Source organism: Dendropsophus ebraccatus, chromosome 4, assembly GCF_027789765.1.
Source record: "Dendropsophus ebraccatus isolate aDenEbr1 chromosome 4, aDenEbr1.pat, whole genome shotgun sequence".
Classification (NCBI taxonomy): Eukaryota; Metazoa; Chordata; class Amphibia; order Anura; family Hylidae; genus Dendropsophus; species Dendropsophus ebraccatus.
The window spans coordinates 99,427,009-99,448,936 of NC_091457.1; the positions used below are offsets into that span (position 1 = coordinate 99,427,009).

At 43.0% G+C, this 21,928-nt stretch overlaps 1 protein-coding gene across 1 annotated transcript; it reads right to left on the minus strand.

Annotated features, from left to right (window-relative positions):
• Positions 1–1,358: 1,358 nt before the first annotated feature.
• On the minus strand, positions 1,359–18,271 carry ST3GAL2 (ST3 beta-galactoside alpha-2,3-sialyltransferase 2). The gene is made up of 7 exons (XM_069968631.1): positions 18,133–18,271; positions 8,602–9,243; positions 4,407–4,600; positions 4,075–4,254; positions 3,835–3,880; positions 3,091–3,210; positions 1,359–2,993 (listed from the first exon to the last, which is right to left on the minus strand). Exons 2-7 carry the CDS (start codon positions 9,088–9,090, stop codon positions 2,814–2,816), a joined length of 1,209 nt encoding a protein of 402 aa, XP_069824732.1. The 5' UTR covers positions 9,091–9,243; positions 18,133–18,271; the 3' UTR covers positions 1,359–2,813.
• Positions 18,272–21,928: the final 3,657 nt, after the last annotated feature.

The following is a 21,928-nucleotide window of genomic DNA, read 5'->3' on the forward strand; positions in this document are numbered from 1 at the left end:
TAATGAAGAGTTAGGTGTTAGATTATGTACATACCTGGGCCATTTATGTCTTTCCTACCCCATCGATAGAACAGAAGAATTAAAATCAAGCTGTGCCAGATCCATCACATAAGGCAATCCATCACTGTCAATGGACCCCATACATATAAATTTGTACAAGCCTGAAGGTCCTGTATAGGAAGCAGCAACACAGAACAGACATGGGCCCAAATCTTGAAAGTTCCCTGGGTCACAGACATTTTATCATCTACAGGATCACTCACACATTCAATACTTGGTTGAGAAATTTAAACTCAACTTCAGTGCAAACACATATTACAATCAGGGGAAACAGAGAAACTAAAATCTGAACAGTTGCTTCCTTTTTTCTGTTTGTTCCTTTCAATAACCCCCACCCATCCACGTACAAATAATTGTGAAATACTTAGGCCTCCAGAGTGTGGAGCGCAGCAATCCCCAAACTGCAGAAGAATAAACCAGAGACAAGTGACAAGTGTTTTTATTATTCCAAACCTTGCTGCACATTCCCACTGGGGGCAGCACAATAATGATAAATGCTTTAGAAAGTGCAAAAAAAAATAATACTGATAAGCCCCGCCCCTGAGGAGCTGGAGGATCCACATAAAAGGAGAATACTGAAGAGTTGAAGCAAATGAAAGTCAAAAGAAGTCACAGTTATATCAAACACTGATAAAGTCCTTATACTGCAAACAGTAAATACATGCACAGCGCTCATGACAACAGCTTCACAATGTCAAAGTGACCATGTGACCCACAGCAACCAACCAGTGTCCATATTTTACTTGTTCAGTGCAGTTCAGAGTGAAAGCTGAGATGTGATTGGCCATTCTGGGTTACATAGTCCAACCTCCCCTATTTCTCATATGCCAGACTCTAGGGTCGGTTATCGAAACTAGAAATAATACTTGCTGACAGAACAGCCTGAAGTGATTAATTTCATATCCTGCAAGAGTGACTGCCAAGAAAACTTAAAGGATCAAGCTGAGTACGATATAAACAGTAATAAATCTTACTGTGGACCTCTGTGCAAGCAGCCATCTTGTAGGATCCCACATTGTGGCATTTAGCAATGCTCAAGGCAATATTACAAATTCATGATGGAGTCTCCATTGCAGTTTAGGAGACTGTCAGAGTATTAGAAAGCCTTAAACATTTAGTCCATTGTAACTAGAGATGAGCGAACCTGGAGCATGCTCGAGTCGATCCGAACCTGAACTTTCGGCATTTGATTAGCGGTGGCTGCTGAAGTTGGATAAAGCCCTAAGGCTATGTGGAAAACATGGATATAGTCATTGGCTGTATCCATGTTTTCCAGACAACCTTAGAGCTTTATCCAAGTTCAGCAGCCCCAGCTAATCAAATACTGAACGCTCGGGTTCGGATCGACTCGAACCCGAACCCAGTTCGCTCATCTCTAATTGTAACCTCCTCAAAAGACACCTCCACATGCATGTTTGCATGTTTTCCAGGCTGAAACCCCCACCAATAGGCTGGTTTCATACCATATTTACTGTTTTCATTGTGATTGATCCATTCAACAATACATAGGATATATGTCCAGCTAAAATTTGCATACTGTATGTCAAATCTATTCAAAGTATAAGAAGATGGACTGTACTGTATGGCATCAAATAGCATCTGTTTTTACCGTCCATTTCTGTTTTTTTCAATGGAAAAGACTCCCCCCTATCCCTACCTATCCTTTTCATGATCCTGCTGGATTCATTTAAAACAATAGTCACTTTTCTTCATGGTTTTTTTTTTTAGAGCAAATGAAAAAAACAGATACTCTGGATTGGCAAAAAAAACCAAAACAACATACTGTGAAACCAGCCTTAACTTTTCCTGTTCTCAAGATTGTAAACTAAATAGACTCTGTTCATTGACAGCAAGCAGAGCTCTGGGAGACTGGGACACAGTTAAAGCGTACCTGCAAGGAGGAGACAACTGCATGCGCCTCTCCATGCTCTGTGTAAACAGGATGGCTTTATAGACTTACATTATGTGTCAGACTTTTCCCAGCTCATTCTCCTGATCGGTACAGGTCTGAACACTCAGATTCTGATCGATCAAAACTTATGACGTGTCTATGACATGTCAAAAGTTTTTTCTAATGACATGTACTCTTTTAGGCAAGGTCAAAAAAGCAAGCTGCAGAACTTTCCATGCTAGATATTAATTTGGCCAATATGGTCACTCTCTAATACACAGGAAATAAGGGAGAGCCCTACGATTCATTGCTGCCCTCAGGACAGGTCACTCTTAACTCTCAGTGGACAAAGCAAATAAAAGGGTCAATCGGACAAATACAGAGCAGCTGATAAGACAGATCCAGAAAATGTCTCCGACTGGCTCATGAAAGATAGTACAAGGCCAGCTTTATACGTTTCAGCAGATTGTCATTAATAAGCCCCCACCCTCTGCACTGTCCAGAAATTGGGGTGCCCTGTGCTTAGCTAAATACAGAGTGCATTCAGCTCACACAAAACTGTAGCGACATTCAGAGATAAAGTCTGATGACATATTTCCTTATCATCAGTGTACCCGATTCATAACAATGTGGAGACTCCCAGAAGGTGCAGAGAGCGCATTGTCCAGTCGCTCCCAAATCTGCACAAGTAACAAAATCAACCCTGAAGAAGAATTCAGCATTTACAATAAGAGTCAACCTCTGGAGCCATGATCAAGCCCTGGGAGACTCCACATCAGAACCATCAGCTCCAGAAACATGGAAGCTTTTCCCAACTTCTGTAGAGCCTGGACCTTCTATTACAACTGAAGGTGGGCCACATTTACATTGACTGGCCGTTGTACACCTTGATTTTTCCTTCCCGGGAAAGTGTGTCAATAAGCTGGGCCTCAAAGTCTGCGTCATGCACTCCAGTTTTACGAAATTCACCAGCATAGCGATTGTTTTCCCAATAGTGATGCCAGTTTCCCCGATTGTCTGCGCCAAAACCAAATACATTCACCTAATGGAGGAAAATACACAATGGTTAATAAAAAACAACCAAAAGGATGAAGCACATATTAGTAAGACGCCAGTCACAATGCAGAACCTGCACGCACCTCGTCACAAACATGAAGTGCGAAAAACAGAACCAGCATGCCAGTAGAGGGGTAGCGGCCATGGTGCTCTGTCCAGCGGTCATGGATATATTTAAAAAATGCAGGATTATAGATCTGAACCTGAGGAATAGAAGTTAGAATATGATAGTGTGTTCAACAAATTTATTTTTTCCCTCCCCAGCTCCATCAATCTTGCCAAACCGCCAACCCATGACTCTTTATTCTATTCCCTTCCCTCCTCATACTTTATTATTATTATTATCATTTATTTAAAAATTCCAGAGTGCTATATAAGCAATGGGGGTAACAATCAGGAACAATACAAGATCAAAGCACATTACATGAAGGCAAGTAGCAGAATGGTACATGGGGGAAGAGGACCCTGCCCGCGAGGGCTTACAATCTTACCACATCAACCCTCTCACTGCTTTTCTCCACTTACTTATTAAAAACCTGGACTAGGTTTGGCCAACTCTCTAGTATGTATGGCGGTCTCCTGACTCTCTACCTACAGATAATGTCAGTGGAGAGAAGAGTATGGCATGATTTTCAATGCCTGATAGAAGAACGTTTGACTGTGACGAATGTTCATGTGTACGTGGAAGTCGGGAGAGATAACTGTTGGTCGAACAACAGTTATTTAAAGTGTATGTCCACCTTAAGATGGAGCCCCAATAATGCTAAGAATCCACTGAAGCGGACAACCACACGTTTCAGAACTGATCCCACAATCTGCATCCTCACCTTGTCCTTGTCCACCCGCAGGAACGCCTTTACTGGAGCATATGTGCTGTAAGGAGAAGACATGCAGCGGCCAGTGAATAAATCACCAGTACGATCAAAATTCGAAAACACAAGTATACTAGATTATAAAGGCCACAAGAACCTTTCAGGAAACAATTAGACATCGCTTTGTTCTCATCAAAGCGCAGTTGTGTACATTCCCTCATTAACGTAACCCCTGATCAACTATCCGGTACTTACAAGCGGATCTGTCCCGTGGAGAGAGCGCTGGTGATCCACAGGAGATCCAGAGCTTTGAATGGCACAAGAACAAAGCTCACGTTGGCAGGGAGATTTTTAGCACTTTCCGGGTACATGAAGTGGTGAGTGGTTTTGGAGCCAACATCATTCTCAAAGCCAAGTGTTGGAGCCTGGTTTATCCTGACAGATAAGAGGTATGGGGATAGATTCAGGATAGGGAGCAGGCGTTGGTAGCACAGATCACTGTATCATGTAACCATGGCCAATAACTATGCCCTTCAAATCTATGAGATGCATGAAATAGGTTCAGTCTTATGCCTTATGCATCCTACCTCATGATGAAACTATGGCTGTCAATTTCTTTCCCGTAACCAGATCCTCGCAGGTTGCCGGAATTGCCAACCACAGCACAGCGACGGCACAGAAGAGGGTCCTGCTGCTTGTAGGGGTTGTGCCCAGGAATGATCTGGAAGAGTTGGGTCAGGATCTCCAGGGTGTTGTGGGACCGGAACTGTGGCTGCAGCATCTGAGGGGGACAGCACAAATCATATATAATGTGGTATCCAGGCACTTAATAGGGCAAAAGTAGCAAACAATAAGATGCCTGACAACCAACATGCTTGGTGTTACAATGGCAACTAGTGCTGCTACCCAGCTTTTCTATGGTTCCAAGTAGCAAGATAACTAGTTCTACATTGACAGTCAGACAGAGAGGATGCATCTGTTCATAACTAAACAGATATTCAATTTAGGAACAGGTGGTTGACATGTCCTATGGAATCCCTAACACAGACCTATCATGTTTTACTCAGTATTCCTATACAGCTACCCCCACAGTAATGTCCAAAAATAATAATCTACAATTAGAAAATAAAAACAGACTTGAAAATGGCATATGTATCTGTAACTGGTTCTATTCAGTAAAATTATTAAGGCGCCACTTTGCCTTTAACCTCTTAAAGTGGTTTTGTCACCTTCCTTCCTCTATGTGTGGTTTCTGCACCATCCACATACTTAGATGCAGCACATTTGATATATACCTGTATATACCTTGTCTGTTTCTTCTTTCTGCTGTAAAATCGCTTAATTTTATCGACGAACAGTGTGGCCTGGGCGGGGTTTCATGGCAGTTGGCCCCTCCTCTTGCAGTAAAGAGATGGCCTAAAATGCCATGAAGCCCCACCTAGGTGACACTGTTCACTGAAGAAATGAAGCGATTTTACAGCAGAAAAAAAGAAACAGACAAGTTATATACAGGTATATCAAATGTGAAACCTTGTTGATTAATCCAATTTAAAGTGACACTGTGACCCCCCTTTTTGCATTCTGACTTCTCTACACAAGTGTAAAGGGTAATTTTAGCAGTTTTCATACCTTATTTTATATCATACGTCATGGTGCTTGTTACAGTAAAAAGTGATCTTTTATCAACTGTAGATTGTGCTACGTAGAATTCACAGCAACAGCCCCACTTAGCCCTGCCCACAGAACCACTGTTGGCCACGCCCCTCAGTGACGTCATCTGCACATAGACCTTTAGGCCAGCCTGTTCCAATGGTCGGTGAGGGGCGGGGCCTATATGCCTATTGCGTCATGGATGGTGCGGAACCAATGGTGGCGATGTGGGCGGGCCAAGTGGCGCTTTTGTTGTGAAGTCCCGCCCACATAGCACAATCTGCAGTTGATTAAAGATCACTTTTTACTTGAACAAGCACTATGACGTATGATATAAAATAGGGTATGAAAACGGCTAGCTTTACCTTTCACACCTGTGTAGATAAGTCAGAATGCAAAACGGGGGTGACAGTGTCACTTAAAATGTTTGTGTTTTTGTTGTTTTCCTCCTCAATTTCTAACAGCTATAACTTTTTCCATCAACATTGTCGTATAAGGGCATTTTTTTGTATTTTGTAACGACTTTCAATCTACCACATATGATGAAACCCCAAAAGTTTCATAAACGTCTTTTTTTTTTTTTTTTTTTTATGCAATGCACTTTGTGGTAAAACTGACATCTTGACATCTTTATTTTGAGATCGGTTGGTACGATACTCATCTTTGCATTTTTTACTATTATTTTAAAAGCAGTAAAACTCTTTTACAACTAATTATTCATTGCCCTATTGTGATGCTACAACAGTTTCATTTTTCCACCTACAAAGCTGTTTGGAGGCTCATTTTCTGCGCCATGATCCATTGTTATTAGTACCATACTGGGATTTTTTACTGCTTTTTATTAATTTTCTGTATAATGTGATAAAAAGTCAGCAATCCTGGTGTTTCCACCCCTCTTTTTGTTTACATGATATTATGCTATTGCATAGTATCTATGAGTAAGATAATTGCTCTGCTACTGAGGCAGACTCTGGTAACAGATCAGCTCTCGGACAGAGCACAGAGGTAAGGAAAAGACCTCCAGTGATCAGGGAAACCACAAAGTGTACAGCAGTTCTGTACTGACTAGACCCCTGTCCACACAGTAAAATCACCACCAAAGGAAACAGTGGCTGATGCACAGCGCTCTCCTTGATGTCGCAAACATCATTGGTGCCCATCATTTCTGCTCATCATAAATAGACTTCCATCACTGAACAGCACTGAAACCCACTGGTCCCTCGTCCAGCATAGAAAGACAGCGCTATGCATCAGCCACTAAGGCAACTTGTGACTAGCATGAGACATTGTTCAAGCTGTAATAAATGCTCATAAGGGCACATGACAAGTTATCAAGACATTTTTGTTGGGGCATACCCACCACTGGTGTTGGCTTTTGTTTTTATAAAATGTTTGAGATGAGAAAATCACCATAACATGCTACAACTTGCCCTACTTTCATCATTTAAAAATTTCACGCTGCTGTGATATTGTGTTTTCTATATATTTCTCCCACAGGCCAAATATCTCTAACTTTTAGAGAGTAGTGTATATGCATGTGGTGCACATCTGATTTTACCAACTTTGCTTCATGACACAACCTTTTTAACACATGAACATCATTGTTAAGGGGAACTCTGCCTAGACAGACTAATGATCTAAATAACTGAATTCTAAGGCTGTGTAGTATATGTGGAGGAATTATTCTCTAGATTTTTAGGTAATACATAGGATGAAATCTGTGGCAAAGTCACAATATCCACGCGTAAAACATGGATTCTGCCACTGATGTTTTGTGGACATTCACTACATGTGAACATCATTTTATAGCTTAACAACATGAGAGACAAATTTTAAGGAATAAAGCTAAGTAAGGGTGGGTTCACACGTACCGGAGTTCCACAGCAAAATCCGCTGCGATTCCTAGTGGATTTTACATTCAGTTGCGTGTATCTAAACCAGGAATGGGGAACCTGCGGCCCTCCAGCTGTTGCAAAACTACAATTCCCATCAGCCTTCGGCTGTCCAGGCATGATGGGAATTGTAGTTTTGCAACAGTTGGAGGGCCGAAGGTTCCCCATCCCTGATCTAAACCCTGCCCCCCTTAACCCACCGCTGACCGGTACTTTACCCGTCCACGCTCCGGCCTGCTTGTGGCACCCAGCTTCCTGATGTCCTGCTCAGCCAATCAGTGCTCTGTCCCACTGCAGCCACTGATTGGCTGAGCCGGACTTCAGGGAGCCACGGAAGCGATTCCGGTAAGTGTGAACCCACCTGCTAAAAAAAATCTAAAGTTCACACACAGGAAACACCTTAAAAAGATTTTCCACCTCCAGCTGCTCAAACAAACCCATCTACATAGTAGAAGTATCTCAGACCCTCAGGTACAGTAAAACACGCTTTAAAGGAGAAGTCCAGGGAAATTTTTTTTTTAAGTATTGTATTGTCCCCCAAAAGTTTTACAAATCACCAATATACACTTATTACGGGAAATGCTTATAAAGTGCTTTTTTCCCTGCACTTACTTCTGCATCAAGGCTTCACTTCCTGGATAACATGGTGATGTCACTTTCTGGATAACATGGTGTTGTCACTTCCTGGATAACATGGTGACGTCACGACCCGACTCCCAGAGCTGTGCGGGCTGTGGCTGTTGGAGAGGATGATGGCAGAGGGATGCTCAGTGTCCCTCCAGTGCCCTGTGTCCCTCAGTGTCCCCCTGCCATCATCCTCTCCAGCAGCCACAGCCTGCACAGCTCTGGGAGTCGGGTCGTGACATCACCAGGTTATCCAGGAAGTGAAGCCTTGATGCAGTAGTAAGTGAAGGGAAAAAAGCACTTTATGTACATTTCCTGTAATAAGCGTATATTGGTGATTTGTATAACTTTTGGGGGGCAATACAATACTTTAACAAAAATTTTCGCCGGACTTCTCCTTTAAGGTCCCAGTCAAAACGTGTATATGTTCAGCAGTTGGCTCGAACATAGTCACTAAGTGACTGTGTTTTGGACAACTAAAGTTGATGGAATGGCTGAGAGGATGCCAAAAATATACATGGGATGTGCAGGCAAATGTGATGTGTGAACACAGCCTTACTGATCTCTTTAGGAAACAGTATTTCCTCAACCCCCATCCCTCCCTGTGGCTACTTACCATCCACCAGTGCTGGACATCTGCAGGTAGTTCCCGGTTCTCAAGGGTCCACACAGGAGAGATGGCAGCATTGTAGTGAGTGTCAAACCAGGCAGAGTCCCCAGGCTGCCGCAGGCAGTGGCGACAAGAGCAGCCCTTTGAGAGCTGAGGAGTTGGAGGACGATGCCTGACCCCAGGGTAACCTGGCACAAGCCGGACAGGATGCCCCTCTGCTGACACCCATCCTCCTAGCTCTGAGTAGAGTGGAGCATCTGTCCCATTGTGAGAAAAGGTGAAGAGGAGAGACATGATGAAGAGCAGAACAGAGGTGCTAAGGAGCCATATTCGTAAGGAGCACCTCATCCTGACGACCACCCCCAAGCTGCCTTTGCCCGGGGACCGCGCGTCCCACCTCTCCACAGCATGGGCCTCCACCCTGGCACACCTAAGAGCTCTGGCTGCTGACACTAAGGAATGTAAGGACCAAGTGTCCCAGAAGTGAGGAAGCATCAGCTATAAGCCCTGGGGCCAGCAGGTCCACACATTTATCATCTTCTTTAGCCCCTCCGCCAAACAACTGAGAAGTCCCAACATGAAGGAGAAGCACAAGTCCGTGGAGTAGGGACTGGCACCACACAACTGGTCAGGAAGCTTCACTGCCACCTGTAGAAGAGAGAAAAGACACGGTGACCGATGACAGCCTCCTCCCGTCTGTCACCTAACAGACGTGCAGTGCCCACATCCCGGCTGGTTTACAAACTCTGCATAGGGAGGCGGCAGACTGCACCAGAGGATCCTCAGTACAGAACAACCAGAGAAAGCAATGGTAAATTCCTGCTCCGTGATAAGGAGGTCACATGACTCCTAATCCTCTCTGTGCCACATGCCTGGCAGTAATACTCTGCAGCTATGCCTGCGCCTCAGATGCCCCTGAACATCTGCCTGGTAAACAGGAAGTAAAGTATGGGGTGGGGGCAAGGAGATACCAGCAAAACAGGAAACAAAACCACAAAGACTTAAAATAAGGAACACAGAAGGGATGTGAGGGCTGCTCACTGTTGGTGGTTAGCCATTCTGGCACATTGAGGTTTGATGCAGAGCTGGACATTCCCTTTAAAAACTTCAAATGTTCCTAGAGGACTAATGGAAAGGGGATTTTATAGAGCAATGGGAATTCTCAAAGCTTTAGGGTACATTCACACTTTAGAAAACAGGCAGAAATTCTGAGCGGAATCCACTCAGAATCTTGTCTGCCTCAGTGTCTCAATGTTATGTATAGGGGGGATCCATTCAAAGAATTGACATGTCAATCCTTTGAGTGGAGAGCCGCAGAGAGCGGAGACGCCCTATACATAACATTGCGTCACTGAGGCAGGTGCGATTCTGAGTGGATTCCGCTCTGAATTCCTGCCTATTTTCCTCAGTGTGAACAAACCCCTAGAGTGTAAACGCTGATGGTGTGGAGAAACATGGAGGGCCCTATCTCTGCTAGCTCCAACATGTTACGCACCCTTTCCAGCTCTCCTTGTAAAACCATCTTCCTCCATAGATCCTGAATAACATATTCATTGTGAAGTACAGTACTTGCAGAGTTACCTACTCAGCTTTTTGTTTTCTCTAGCAAGCCCGTGTATCAGTTTTCATCATAGTGAACCAGAAGGCTCAGGATGAACACAACTGGAGGCCTTTTCCAGAGCAGGGGATAGCAGCAGTGACTATATATGATAAAAGTAATCTACGATCCATAACAACTCTGCTTCCACGTCTTCCATTTGTACACAGTTTTTAAGCACAGCACAGGGGCGACATTTGAATGCAGGGTTTAGCACTGGAAGCTTAGGGTAAGTTCACACTGCATTTTATTTCAATTTTCCGTATATGTTTAAAAAATAAGTTTCCTATTGACTTACATTATAAAAACAATGACTGAAATGTATCAGTTTTTTGACATACACAAAAGGGTGGTGAAACGAACAGAATAATGTAGTGTGAATCCAGCTTGTCAATCAAACAGGGAGAGGGATGGGAGGGGGAGCAAGGAGTTATTACAGCCCTCAGCCCTTGGGATAGCCTCTCTGACACTTTGCACCAGAGAATAAAAGCATTTTTTCAGCAGTTTGGAATCCATAGCGGTCTCACTCTTTACATCTGACCCCATTAAATCCTGATGTTTAGACCTCTCCGGTGTTCAGACACAGGACTGTGGCTGCAGTGATGGATGATCCCAATCTCCAGCTTACAAGATAAGGAATCACCAAAGACATTTATACACAGTTCTCTTGTCTCATCAGGTGGGGTCAGTACAGAGGTCTAGTAACCCATGTTATATTGGATCCCACCAGAATCTAAGGTATAGAGATCTAATAACCCATGTTATACCAAGTGCCCACAGCTACAGCCCATGTTAAATCAGCAAGTGTGTCACAGGGGTCAGACTAGATGTCTAGTAATCCATGTTATATAAGATACTGCAAACTGTGCCCCTGTAATCCCCTTATACAAGAGAAGAGCATGGGGTCAGCCCATGTGACAGTAGTGATGGTATGCCAATAATAAGCATTTATAAGCCTATTACACCTGTAATAATACATAATGCTCAGCTATATTCAATAAGGGTCAGACATAGGGAATGACATGGTATACCAGCAAGACTCAAACACCCAAAAGGGAGAAAAACCCTGTAGCAGCAAGGGGGGCATATACATAAATCCACAAGCATTTATTGTTAGAGTATGTTGGGAAATGTAATAAGAGTCTATGTATATATGTGGTTGGCAAATATTCAGGGTGTATATTGGGGGACAGAATATGTATTTATTTAGAGTAATTAATTAAATAAGAATGTTTAGGGATTTTTACATTGACTACAAGCCAACCACAAGGTATGAACTATAGAAGAGATTATGCTCACATACTGATTGCTCTAAAGAGTGATATACTTATTCTTTGAAAATACATTGTTGGTAGGTGTGTATTCACACATCGTTACAGTGTTACAGTGTGTTTTTTGCAATATCATGTATTATGGGTAGTATCTTCTATATGAAGACATGACTAGAGATGAAGGAATTGACAGTAATAACAAAGCAAAGCACTCCGCCTATAAATCCACTCATCAGCCGGCTGCCGTTTCACTGACTGCCACTCTGTGCCGCTCCTCCCCAAGTGCTGGAAAAAGCTGGATCCAATCCTGAGAAACTGGGAGAAATTTTTCCCAGCACCCAGGGAGAAGCGGCAATCAGTTAAAAGGCAGCCGGCTGATGAGTGGATTGATGAGTGCTTCACTTTATTATTACTGTAAATTTGTTCTTCTCTAGACATGACAACTGTGATGTTGCAATTTATCAAACAATTTAACAAACAAACAAAGAAACTACTGAATATGTGATATTAGTTACGTTACTGTACAGTACAGTGGAGTATAATGTATAGTAAGTGCATAAAGCTGACAAAACAGCAGCAGTTTGTAGATACAGGATGGAACTGCAGATCCCCATAATGCTGGAGCGTAGTACAACAGGCTAGAATACAGAGCAGGGCTGCTGTCAGAGGTCTGTGTGGTCATATGACAGCAATGGGGAAGGGGCGTATGCTCAGCATGGACCAATCAGAAAGTGAAAATCACAGAGCAGGAGGACAGAGACAGAAACGTTATATGCAGCAGTGTAAATGGCTGAGTGTAAGTACAGGCACATTATAGCAGCAGTGTGTATAGCTGAGTGTAAGTGCAGGCACATTATAGCAGCAGTGTGTACAGGTGAGTGTGAGTGCAGGCACATTATAGCAGGAATGGAGAGGATAGGAAACACAAGGGCTGACAAGAGACTGCAGGGACCATGAAGGAATGAGCATGGCAGATGTGGGCAAAGTTACAGCTATGAAGAGATTACCTTCTCAGTCCTGTCCCCTGATGTAAGCCCCAGCCTGAAGTTGATCTGCTATGATTTGGAAGATGAGGGAGACGTCCTGGGTCAGAGTACAGGGCTGTAGACCCCGCTGTGGAGGCCATGCCCCTCCCCCACTCCCCCTCCCACCCAGTACAGGGAGCTCTTAAACCAAAGCAATGCTCTTAAACCAAGTTAAAATTTAGAAATTTTGTGAGCTCTTCTTGCTAAACTCTCTCAATCCAAGTTACTCTTAAACCAAGGTTCCACTGTACTCTGCTTTATTATAACTTGGATTTCCGACATATACTGTATATCAAAGTTCACTTTCTCCCCTTGTAATTTCGGGGTTGTCTGTATAAGATAATGCAAGTAGTGTTGAATATACATGTGTATCTTTTCTTTTGTTTGCTCTTAATCTAATCTATATCATCTGTGTGTATCATGTGACCCATGGGGGAAATTTAAATATCAGATGACCAGACAAGTTCTCAGCTGCTGTGAGTGAAGTCTAAAGGCCCTATTCCACGGAACGATTATCGGCTGTATTTGGCCGATATTGTCCGTTACGGCCGATAATCGTCCCGTGGAATAGAGGGCAACGATCAGCCGACATCGTTTATGTCAGCTGATCGTTGCGTAGCTTGTTTGTCAAACATGTTGAAACTGATATAGCAGTGATCTGCTGCCGTCGCTCCTTGGAATAGGAGCGGCGGCAGCAGACCGCCACTTTCCTCTATGGGTTGTCCGGGTGATCACGATCACCCGGGCAGCCCCCCCTGCACCTCGCCACGCCACCCCATTCAGTAGTCACCCGCTCGCTGCCGACATGCACTACCGTTCAAAAGTTTGGGGTCACATTGAAATGTCCTTATTTTTGAAGGAAAAGCACTGTACTTTTCAATGAAGATAACTTTAAACTAGTCCTAACTTTAAACAAATACACTCTATACATTACTAATGTGGTAAATGACTATTCTAGCTGCAAATGTCTGGTTTTTGGTGCAATATCTACATAGGTGTATAGAGGCCCATTTCCAGCAACTATCACTCCAGTGTTCTAATGATACAATGTGTTTGCTCATTGGCTCAGAAGGCTAATTGATTATTAGAAAACCCTTGTGCAATCATGTTCACACATCTGGAAACAGTCTAGCTTGTTACAGAAGCTACAAAACTGACCTTCCTTTGAGCAGATTGTGTTTCTGGAGCATCACATTTGTGGGGTCAATTAAACGCTCAAAATGGCCAGAAAAAGAGAACTTTCATCTGAAACTCGACAGTCTATTCTTGTTCTTAGAAATGAAGGCTATTCCATGCGAGAAATTGCTAAGAAATTGAAGATTTCCTACACCGGTGTGTACTATTCCCTTCAGAGGACAGCACAAACAGGCTCTAACCAGAGTAGAAAAAGAAGTGGGAGGCTGCGTTGCACAACTAAGCAAGAAGATAAGCCCATTAGAGTCTCTAGTTTGAGAAACAGACGCCTCAAAGGTCCCCGACTGGCATCTTCATTAAATAGTACTCGCAAAACACCAGTGTCAACATCTACAGTGAAGAGGCGGCTGCGTGATTTTGGGCTTCAGGGCAGAGTGGCAAAGAAAAAGCCATATCTGAGACTGGCCAATAAATGAAAAAGATTAAGATGGGCAAAAGAACACAGACATTGGACAGAGGAAGACTGGAAAAAAGTGTTGTGGACGGATGAATTCAAGTTTCAGGTGTTTGGATCACAAAGAAGAACGTTTGTGAGACGCAGAACAAATGAAAAGATGCTGGAAGAATGCCTGACGCCATCTGTTAAGCATGGCGGAGGTAATGTGATGGTCTGGGGTTGCTTTGGTGCTGGTAAGGTGGGAGATTTGTACAGGGTAAAAGGGATTCTGAATAAGGAAGGCTATCACTCAATTTTGCAACGCCATGCCATACCCAGTGGGCAGCGCTTGATTGGAGCCAATTTCATCCTACAACAGGACAATGACCCTAAACACACCTCCAAATTGTGCAAGAACTATTTACAGCAGAAGCAGGCAGCTGGTATTCTATCATAGGTAATGGAGTGGCCAGCGCAGTCACCAGATCTGAACCCCATTGAGCTGTTGTGGGAGCAGCTTGACCGTATGGTACGCCAGAAGTGCCCATCCAACCAATCCAACTTGTGGGAGCTGCTTCTAGAAGCGTGGGGTGCAATTTCTCCAGCTTACCTCAGCAGATTAATAGCTAGAATGCCAAAGGTGTGCAATGCTGGAATTGCTGCAAAAGGAGGATTCTTTGACGAAAGCAAAGTTTGATGTAAAAACAATGTTATTTCAAATACAAATCATTATTTCTAACTTTGTCAATGTCTTGACTCTATTTTCTATTCATTTCACAACGTATGGTGGTGAACAAGTGTGACTTTTCATGGAAAACACAAAATTGTTTGGGTGACCCCAAACTTTTGAACGGTAGTGTGTATATATATATATATATATATATATATATATAGGGATGGACACAATGTATATTTCTTAGGTGTATGTATACATGTAGGGATAAACATTGTGCAGTGTATATATTGGGGTATATGCACATGAAGGTATATACATTGTACAGTGTCTATATTGGGGAGTATGCATATAAAGGGGTGTACATTGTGCAGTGTCTATATTGGGGTGTATGTATACATGTAGGGATATACATTGTGCAGTGTCTATATTGGGGTGTATGTTTACATGTAGGGATATACATTGTATAATTAGGAATAAAACAAACGCGCTCCTGATATATTACACTCGTGGCGGATTGATTGTCCACCAGTGTATGTACTGCTGCGAGCTCCAACTAGTGGTTACTGCCTCCACTCATAAATACTAAAATTGTAAACAGAATGTGTTGTGCCGTGCTAAGTACTAAAAACAAATTGATATCGTGACTATCAATGAATCACACTTGCAACAAAACGGGCTCACCAGTTTCTGTGCGTGGGCTGGCTTGGATCTGTAGTCCTACGCGTCCGCGGTCCTCCACGTCTGAGGTATAGCCTTCGGTATAGACTTCTTATAGCTGCTTTGAGTCACTGAAGTATGTAACAAGTGGATACAGAAAAAGTTCTTTCTTCTCGCAAGGCACGCGCCCCGGCCGGTGGCGTATAAGCACTTGCTAGGAAAAACCTGAGTGAGAATCCTTCTGTGACGTCACAGATACTACGGGTCGCTTCGTGAGGCACAAACTTCCTCAACGCGTTTCAAAGGATATGTCCTTCTTTCTCAAGAGCTCTTAAGAAGTGTGATTCATTGATAGTCACGATATCAATTTGTTTTTAGTACTTAGCGCGGCACAACACATTCTGTTTACAATTTTGGGATATACATTGTGCAGTGTCTATATTGGGGACTATGTATACATGTAGGGATATACATTGTGCAGTGTCTATATTGGGGACTATGTATACATGTAGGGATATACATTGTGCAGTGTATATATTGGGATGTATGTATACATGTAGGGATAAACATTGTGCAGTGTCTATATTGGGGTGTATGTACATGAAGGGATATACATTGTGCAGTGTATATATTGGGGTGTATGTACATAAAGGTGTGTACATTGTGCAGTGTATATATTGGGGTGTATGTATACATGTAGGGATAAACATTGTGCAGTGTCTATATTGGGGTGTATGTACATGAAGGGATATATATTGTGCAGTGTATATTTTGGAGTGTATGTACATGTAGGGATATACATTGTGCAGTATCTATATTGGGGAGTATGTATATAAAGTGGTGTACATTGTGCAGTGTATATATTGGGGTGTATGTATACATGTAGGGATATACAGTGTGCAGTGTATATATTGGGGTATATGTACATGTAGAGATATACATTGTGCAGTGTCTATATTGGGGTGTATGTATACATGTAGAGATATACATTGTGCAGTGTATATATTGGGGTGTATGTACATGTAGGGATATACATTGTGCAGTGTATATATTGGGGTGTATGTATACATGTAGGGATATACATTGTGCAGTGTATATATTGGGGTTTATGTACATGAAGGGATATACATTGTGCAGTGTATATATTGGGGTGTATGTACATGTAGGGATATACATTGTGCAGTGTATATATTGGGGTGTATGTACATGTAGGGATATACATTGTGCAGTGTATATATTGGGGTTTATGTACATGAAGGGATATATATTGTGCAGTGTATATTTTGGGGTGTATGTACATGAAGGGATATACATTGTGCAGTGTATATTTTAGGGTGCATTTATACATGTAGGGATATACATTGTGCAGTGTATATATTGGGATGTATGTATACATGTAGGGATATACATTGTGCAGTGTATATATTGGGGTTTATGTACATGAAGGGATATATATTGTGCAGTGTATATTTTGGGGTGTATGTACATGAAGGGATATACATTGTGCAGTGTATATTTTGGGGTGTATGTATATAAAGGGATATACATTGTGCAGTGTATATATTGGGGTGTATGTACATGTAGGGATATACATTGTGCAGTGTATATATTGGGGTTTATGTACATGAAGGGATATATATTGTGCAGTGTATATTTTGGGGTGCATGTATACATGTAGGGATATACATTGTGCAGTGTATATATTGGGATGTATGTATACATGTAGGGATATACATTGTGCAGTGTATATATTGGGGTGCATGTATACATGTAGGGATATACATTGTGCAGTGTATATATTGGGATGAATGCATACATGTAGGGATATACATTGTGCAGTGTATATATTGGGGTGTATGTACATGTAGGGATATACATTGTGCAGTGTATACATTGGGGTGTATGTATATAAAGGGATATACATTGTGCAGTGTATATATTGGGGTGTATGTACATGTAGGGATATACATTGTGCAGTGTATATATTGGGGTTTATGTACATGAAGGGATATATATTGTGCAGTGTATATTTTGGGGTGTATGTACATGAAGGGATATACATTGTGCAGTGTATATTTTGGGGTGCATGTATACATGTAGGGATATACATTGTGCAGTGTATATATTGGGATGTATGTATACATGTAGGGATATACATTGTGCAGTGTATATATTGGGATGTATGTATACATGTAGGGATATACATTGTGCAGTGTATATATTGGGGTGTATGTACATGAAGGGATATACATTGTGCAGTGTATATATTGGGATGTATGTATACATGTAGGGATATACATTATGCAGTGTATACATTGGGGTGTATGTATATAAAGGGATATACATTGTGCAGTGTATATATTGGGATGTATGTATACATGTAGGGATATACATTGTGCAGTGTATATATTGGGATGTATGTATACATGTAGGGATATACATTGTGCAGTGTATATATTGGGATGTATGTATACATGTAGGGATATACATTGTGCAGTGTATATATTGGGGTGTATGTACATGAAGGGATATACATTGTGCAGTGTATATATTGGGGTGTATGTACATGTAGGGATATACATTGTGCAGTGTCTGGGGGGGTGTATATAAAGGGGTGTACAGTGCAGTGTATATATTGGGATGTATGTACATAAAGCGATGTATATATTGCTATGCATATATTTGCGGTGTATGCATCTGTAGGGGATGTATTTACGTGAATGACCAATAACCGCACATACCACCCAGCAGTCGGATCATCCTCCGTACCACCACCACCGCCGCTGCTCAGGCCTTTGTCCCCGTCCCTCCTCCTCTTATCTCCGGCTCATCCATGGACCACACAAGCCCCCTCCGTCCAGCCGCACGTTACAGGTTCTCAGAATAGCGAACCGCGACACTGAGGGTCTCCTGGGAAATGTAGTCCCGGAGCCCTCACAACGATATTTTACCAATGAGCACAGAGCTCAGATGAAACTACAAGCCCCAAGGAGCTTGGGGCAAGGGGTCGGGGGTCTTCTGCGCGCTGCATTCTGGTTACTGTAGTCTGTTACAAGAAACATCTCCCTTATAACCCATGTTATCCAGTGAGTATCAAACTACAAGTCCCAGAGGCGGTCTAGACTGAGGGAATTCTGCCTGCCCTGGATAACGGGACCCAGTGCGGGGATCTGGCGCACAGCTTGCCCATTGATCTCAAGACCATGGATTGCGAGAGGCGGAGGGCGGATGCTGGAGAAGCAGCTCAGAACGACCATGGGAACTCTCAACGAATTCTCTCAACGAATTTGCTCACATATGGCTGCATATTATTACAGACAGCCCAGATGCCTGGAGATCTACACTGTATATAAGTCTAATGGTCCGTTTACACGGAGCGATAATTCGCCCAATCGATCATTTAACGATTTTGAAGCAACGATTTGGTCTTTATAACTATATTAGAAAAATCGTTATTGTGATAGTTTTTAAGATCGCTTAAGCCCATCTCACACATAGGGTGAATCTTTAAAAGACTGTTTACATGAAGCGATCTGCAAATTTTTAGCGAACGACCAACGACGATTTGAGAACATATTGAAAGATCACAATGAACGATTTCTCGCTCGTTGCTCAATCACTGTGTTTACACGAGCTGATTATAGCTCCAATGCGATCGGTATTGCAAAAATTCAAACAATAATCGTTCTGTGTAAATGTACCAAAATCAATGATAAATTATCAATTTACTAACAGGGAAGCCAATCACCTATCAGTACAACCAATCAATAGACTGACAAGTGAATTAATCAGTGATCAATATACTGACAAAGGAACCAGTCACTAATCAATATGCTGACATGAGAGCCAATCACAGCTCAATGTGACCACTGATCAATATGGCGACAGGAGAATTAATCACTGATTGAGATACTGACAGCCGCCACTTATGTGGCGGTGTCTGTAAAGGATCAATGCTGGGAATCTTTCCTGTATACTACAGATGAGCTCACCACCACGCCTTTCTGTGTCTGTTTAACATATACGTTTTATACCCTTAGAAATGATACCCCGGAAGGTCCATTCAATGAGGGATCAAGACTGAAGATAAGGGCAACTCAAGCATGCTGGTGTCCGATTTATCGGTATTTGATTAGCGGGGGCTGATGAAGTTGGATGCATGTTTTCCAGGACTCCCTAGGGCTGCATCCAACTTCTTCTGCCACTGGTAATCAAATGCTGAATGACTGGACTCCAGCAGGCTTGAGTTGTGCTCATCTCTAATCAAGACTGATCCCAATAGACCACATTGACTTTAGTCGGGTTTCCATCTGGTAATCGTTGGAGATCCAGCAGCACTGGACGGTCCCTTCTGAATGGCACAGTATGTGGATGCACGCTGGGGCCCACTATCTCAGTAGGTGGGTGTATAAACAGGAACTACAAGAGAGTCCAGCAGCATCCAATCTTCCAAAGAGCCTTCAAAACTTTATTGTGCTCACAAGCAATACGACGTTTCGACTCACAATGAGTCTTTGTCAAGTATACCATCTGATGTCCATGTACTTTGAGCAAAAAAATGACTGCTTGCATGATAGAGTTTCAACTCAAGTGTGATCTTAGGCGCTGTTCACACAGAGCAAGAACGGCGGAATTGTCCGCCACGGAATGCCGCCAGCCTCCGTGTCATAATGACATTCTATGGGAGGCGCGCGGCTCCTCTCCCCGCCCTGAAGAATGAACATGTTCATTCTACAGCGCAGAGAGATGCAGCGCGCACGCCTTCCATAGAGAGTCATTATGACACAAAGGCTAGCGGCATTCCGTGGCGGACAATTCCTCCGGTCTTGCTCTGTGTGAACGGGGCCTTAGCCTTAAACAGATGCTGCTGTATGCCATATGCTTCTCATCCATGTTTTCCTGACAGCCCTATGACTGCACCCATCTTCTCCAACCACTGGAAGTCATATACCCAACGTTCTGGGTTTTTCAAACCAGTACTTACTGTAACTTCACTCATCTCTAAAAGTCATAAAATGGCTCAGCAGATGGCATCACATAGCTGTTCAGATACACAGCTCAACAGACAGTGTCACACATGATTGGCAGAGATCCAGTGGATCAGCAGATAGTATAACACATGACAGAGTCGGGGACAGTGGTTCATACACTGGATAGTGTCACACATGATGGCCTCGGATAGACAACCGCAGTAAAATAGGATGACACATGGTATAATCAGGGATGTATGGGCCATCAGGCACTTGAGGTCCTGTACCTAGGGCTGCAGTGTTGGGGGGCAGCCCTTCTGTCAGGTACAAAATATAGGTAGTTTTGTTTGTAGCTGCCGCCACCATGCTGTGGTCTGTACAGAGGAAAATGAATTGCTCCCATTGGCTTTATCCACATGGATCAGGACTGATGTGAAATGTACCTCACAGATTGATTTCACTATCTGTGCACAGGGATGGGGTCCATGGCGTAACTCATAAGGGTTTTGCTGTCTATGTGTGACAGATCTACATGAAACAATTCTAATGGTGCGTTTACACTTTATCTGACAGATTATTGAAGCCAAAGCCAGGAATGGATTAATGTTCCCTGGTTACAGTCTGTTCCTGGTTTTGGCTTTAAAAATCTGTCAGATGAATCTAAACGCACCCTAACACTTCTGAATTGCCCAATGGGGTGTGTTCAATCCGAGTGCCAAGGGCGGCACGAACTGTAAATATGGCCCTGATGATAACATTACATACAGCAGGCTGTATTACAGATGATAAGGGTAGATAGAGAAGCTCAGTAGACAGAATCACAAATGATAGGATTAGATACAGAAGCTCAGTATACAGTATCACACATGATAGGATTAGATACAGAGGCTCAGCAGGCAGTATGACACATGGTAAGATTGGATATAGCAGCTCAGTAGACAGTATTACACATGATAACAGATACAGCAGCTCAGCAGGCAGTATTACACATGATAACATTAGATACAGAGGCTTGGCAGACAGTATCACATGATGACTAGATGCAGGGGCTATCACACAATATATGGGTAGATAAAGCAGCTCAGCAGACACATGATTAAAGGCAGCAGCTCAGAAGAACGCATCAAAATGTGGCTTAGATGACGCGTGTAGGCTCAGCAGGCGGTATCACATCTTGTAGGGTGGATACACAGCTCAGCAGGCGGTATCACATCTTGCAGGGTGGATACACAGCTCAGCAGGCGGTATCACATCTTGCAGATTGGATACACAGCTCAGCAGGCGGTATCACATCTTGCAGGATGGATACACAGCTCAGCAGGCGGTATCACACACATTAGATACATGTAGTCAGCATGCTGTATCAAACATTATAGGCTTAGATGCAGTATACAGCTAGAAACTCCAGGGCGCCATCCACCGTTTATACAGCAGCAGCAGCAGCTAGGCGCGTCATGGATAAAGAGAAACCGATTGTATGGCGCCTCCTGCTGGTTATCCTGGGGTCTACTACTCTGCCAGGAGAAGGCTCAGGGAGTCGGGAGAAGACACTGCGCAAGCGTAACAA

Excerpts from the sequence above, each read along its gene's own strand:
- ST3GAL2 (XM_069968631.1), bottom strand. The coding sequence starts at position 9,090 with ATGCTTCCTCACTTCTGGGACACTTGGTCCTTACATTCCTTAGTGTCA. Across the intron at positions 4,255-4,406 it reads AGCCATAGTTTCATCATGAG|GATAAACCAGGCTCCAACAC; the intron begins GTAGGATGCATA and ends CTTATCTGTCAG. Across the intron at positions 3,881-4,074 it reads TCCACGGGACAGATCCGCTT|CACATATGCTCCAGTAAAGG; the intron begins GTAAGTACCGGA and ends TTCTCCTTACAG.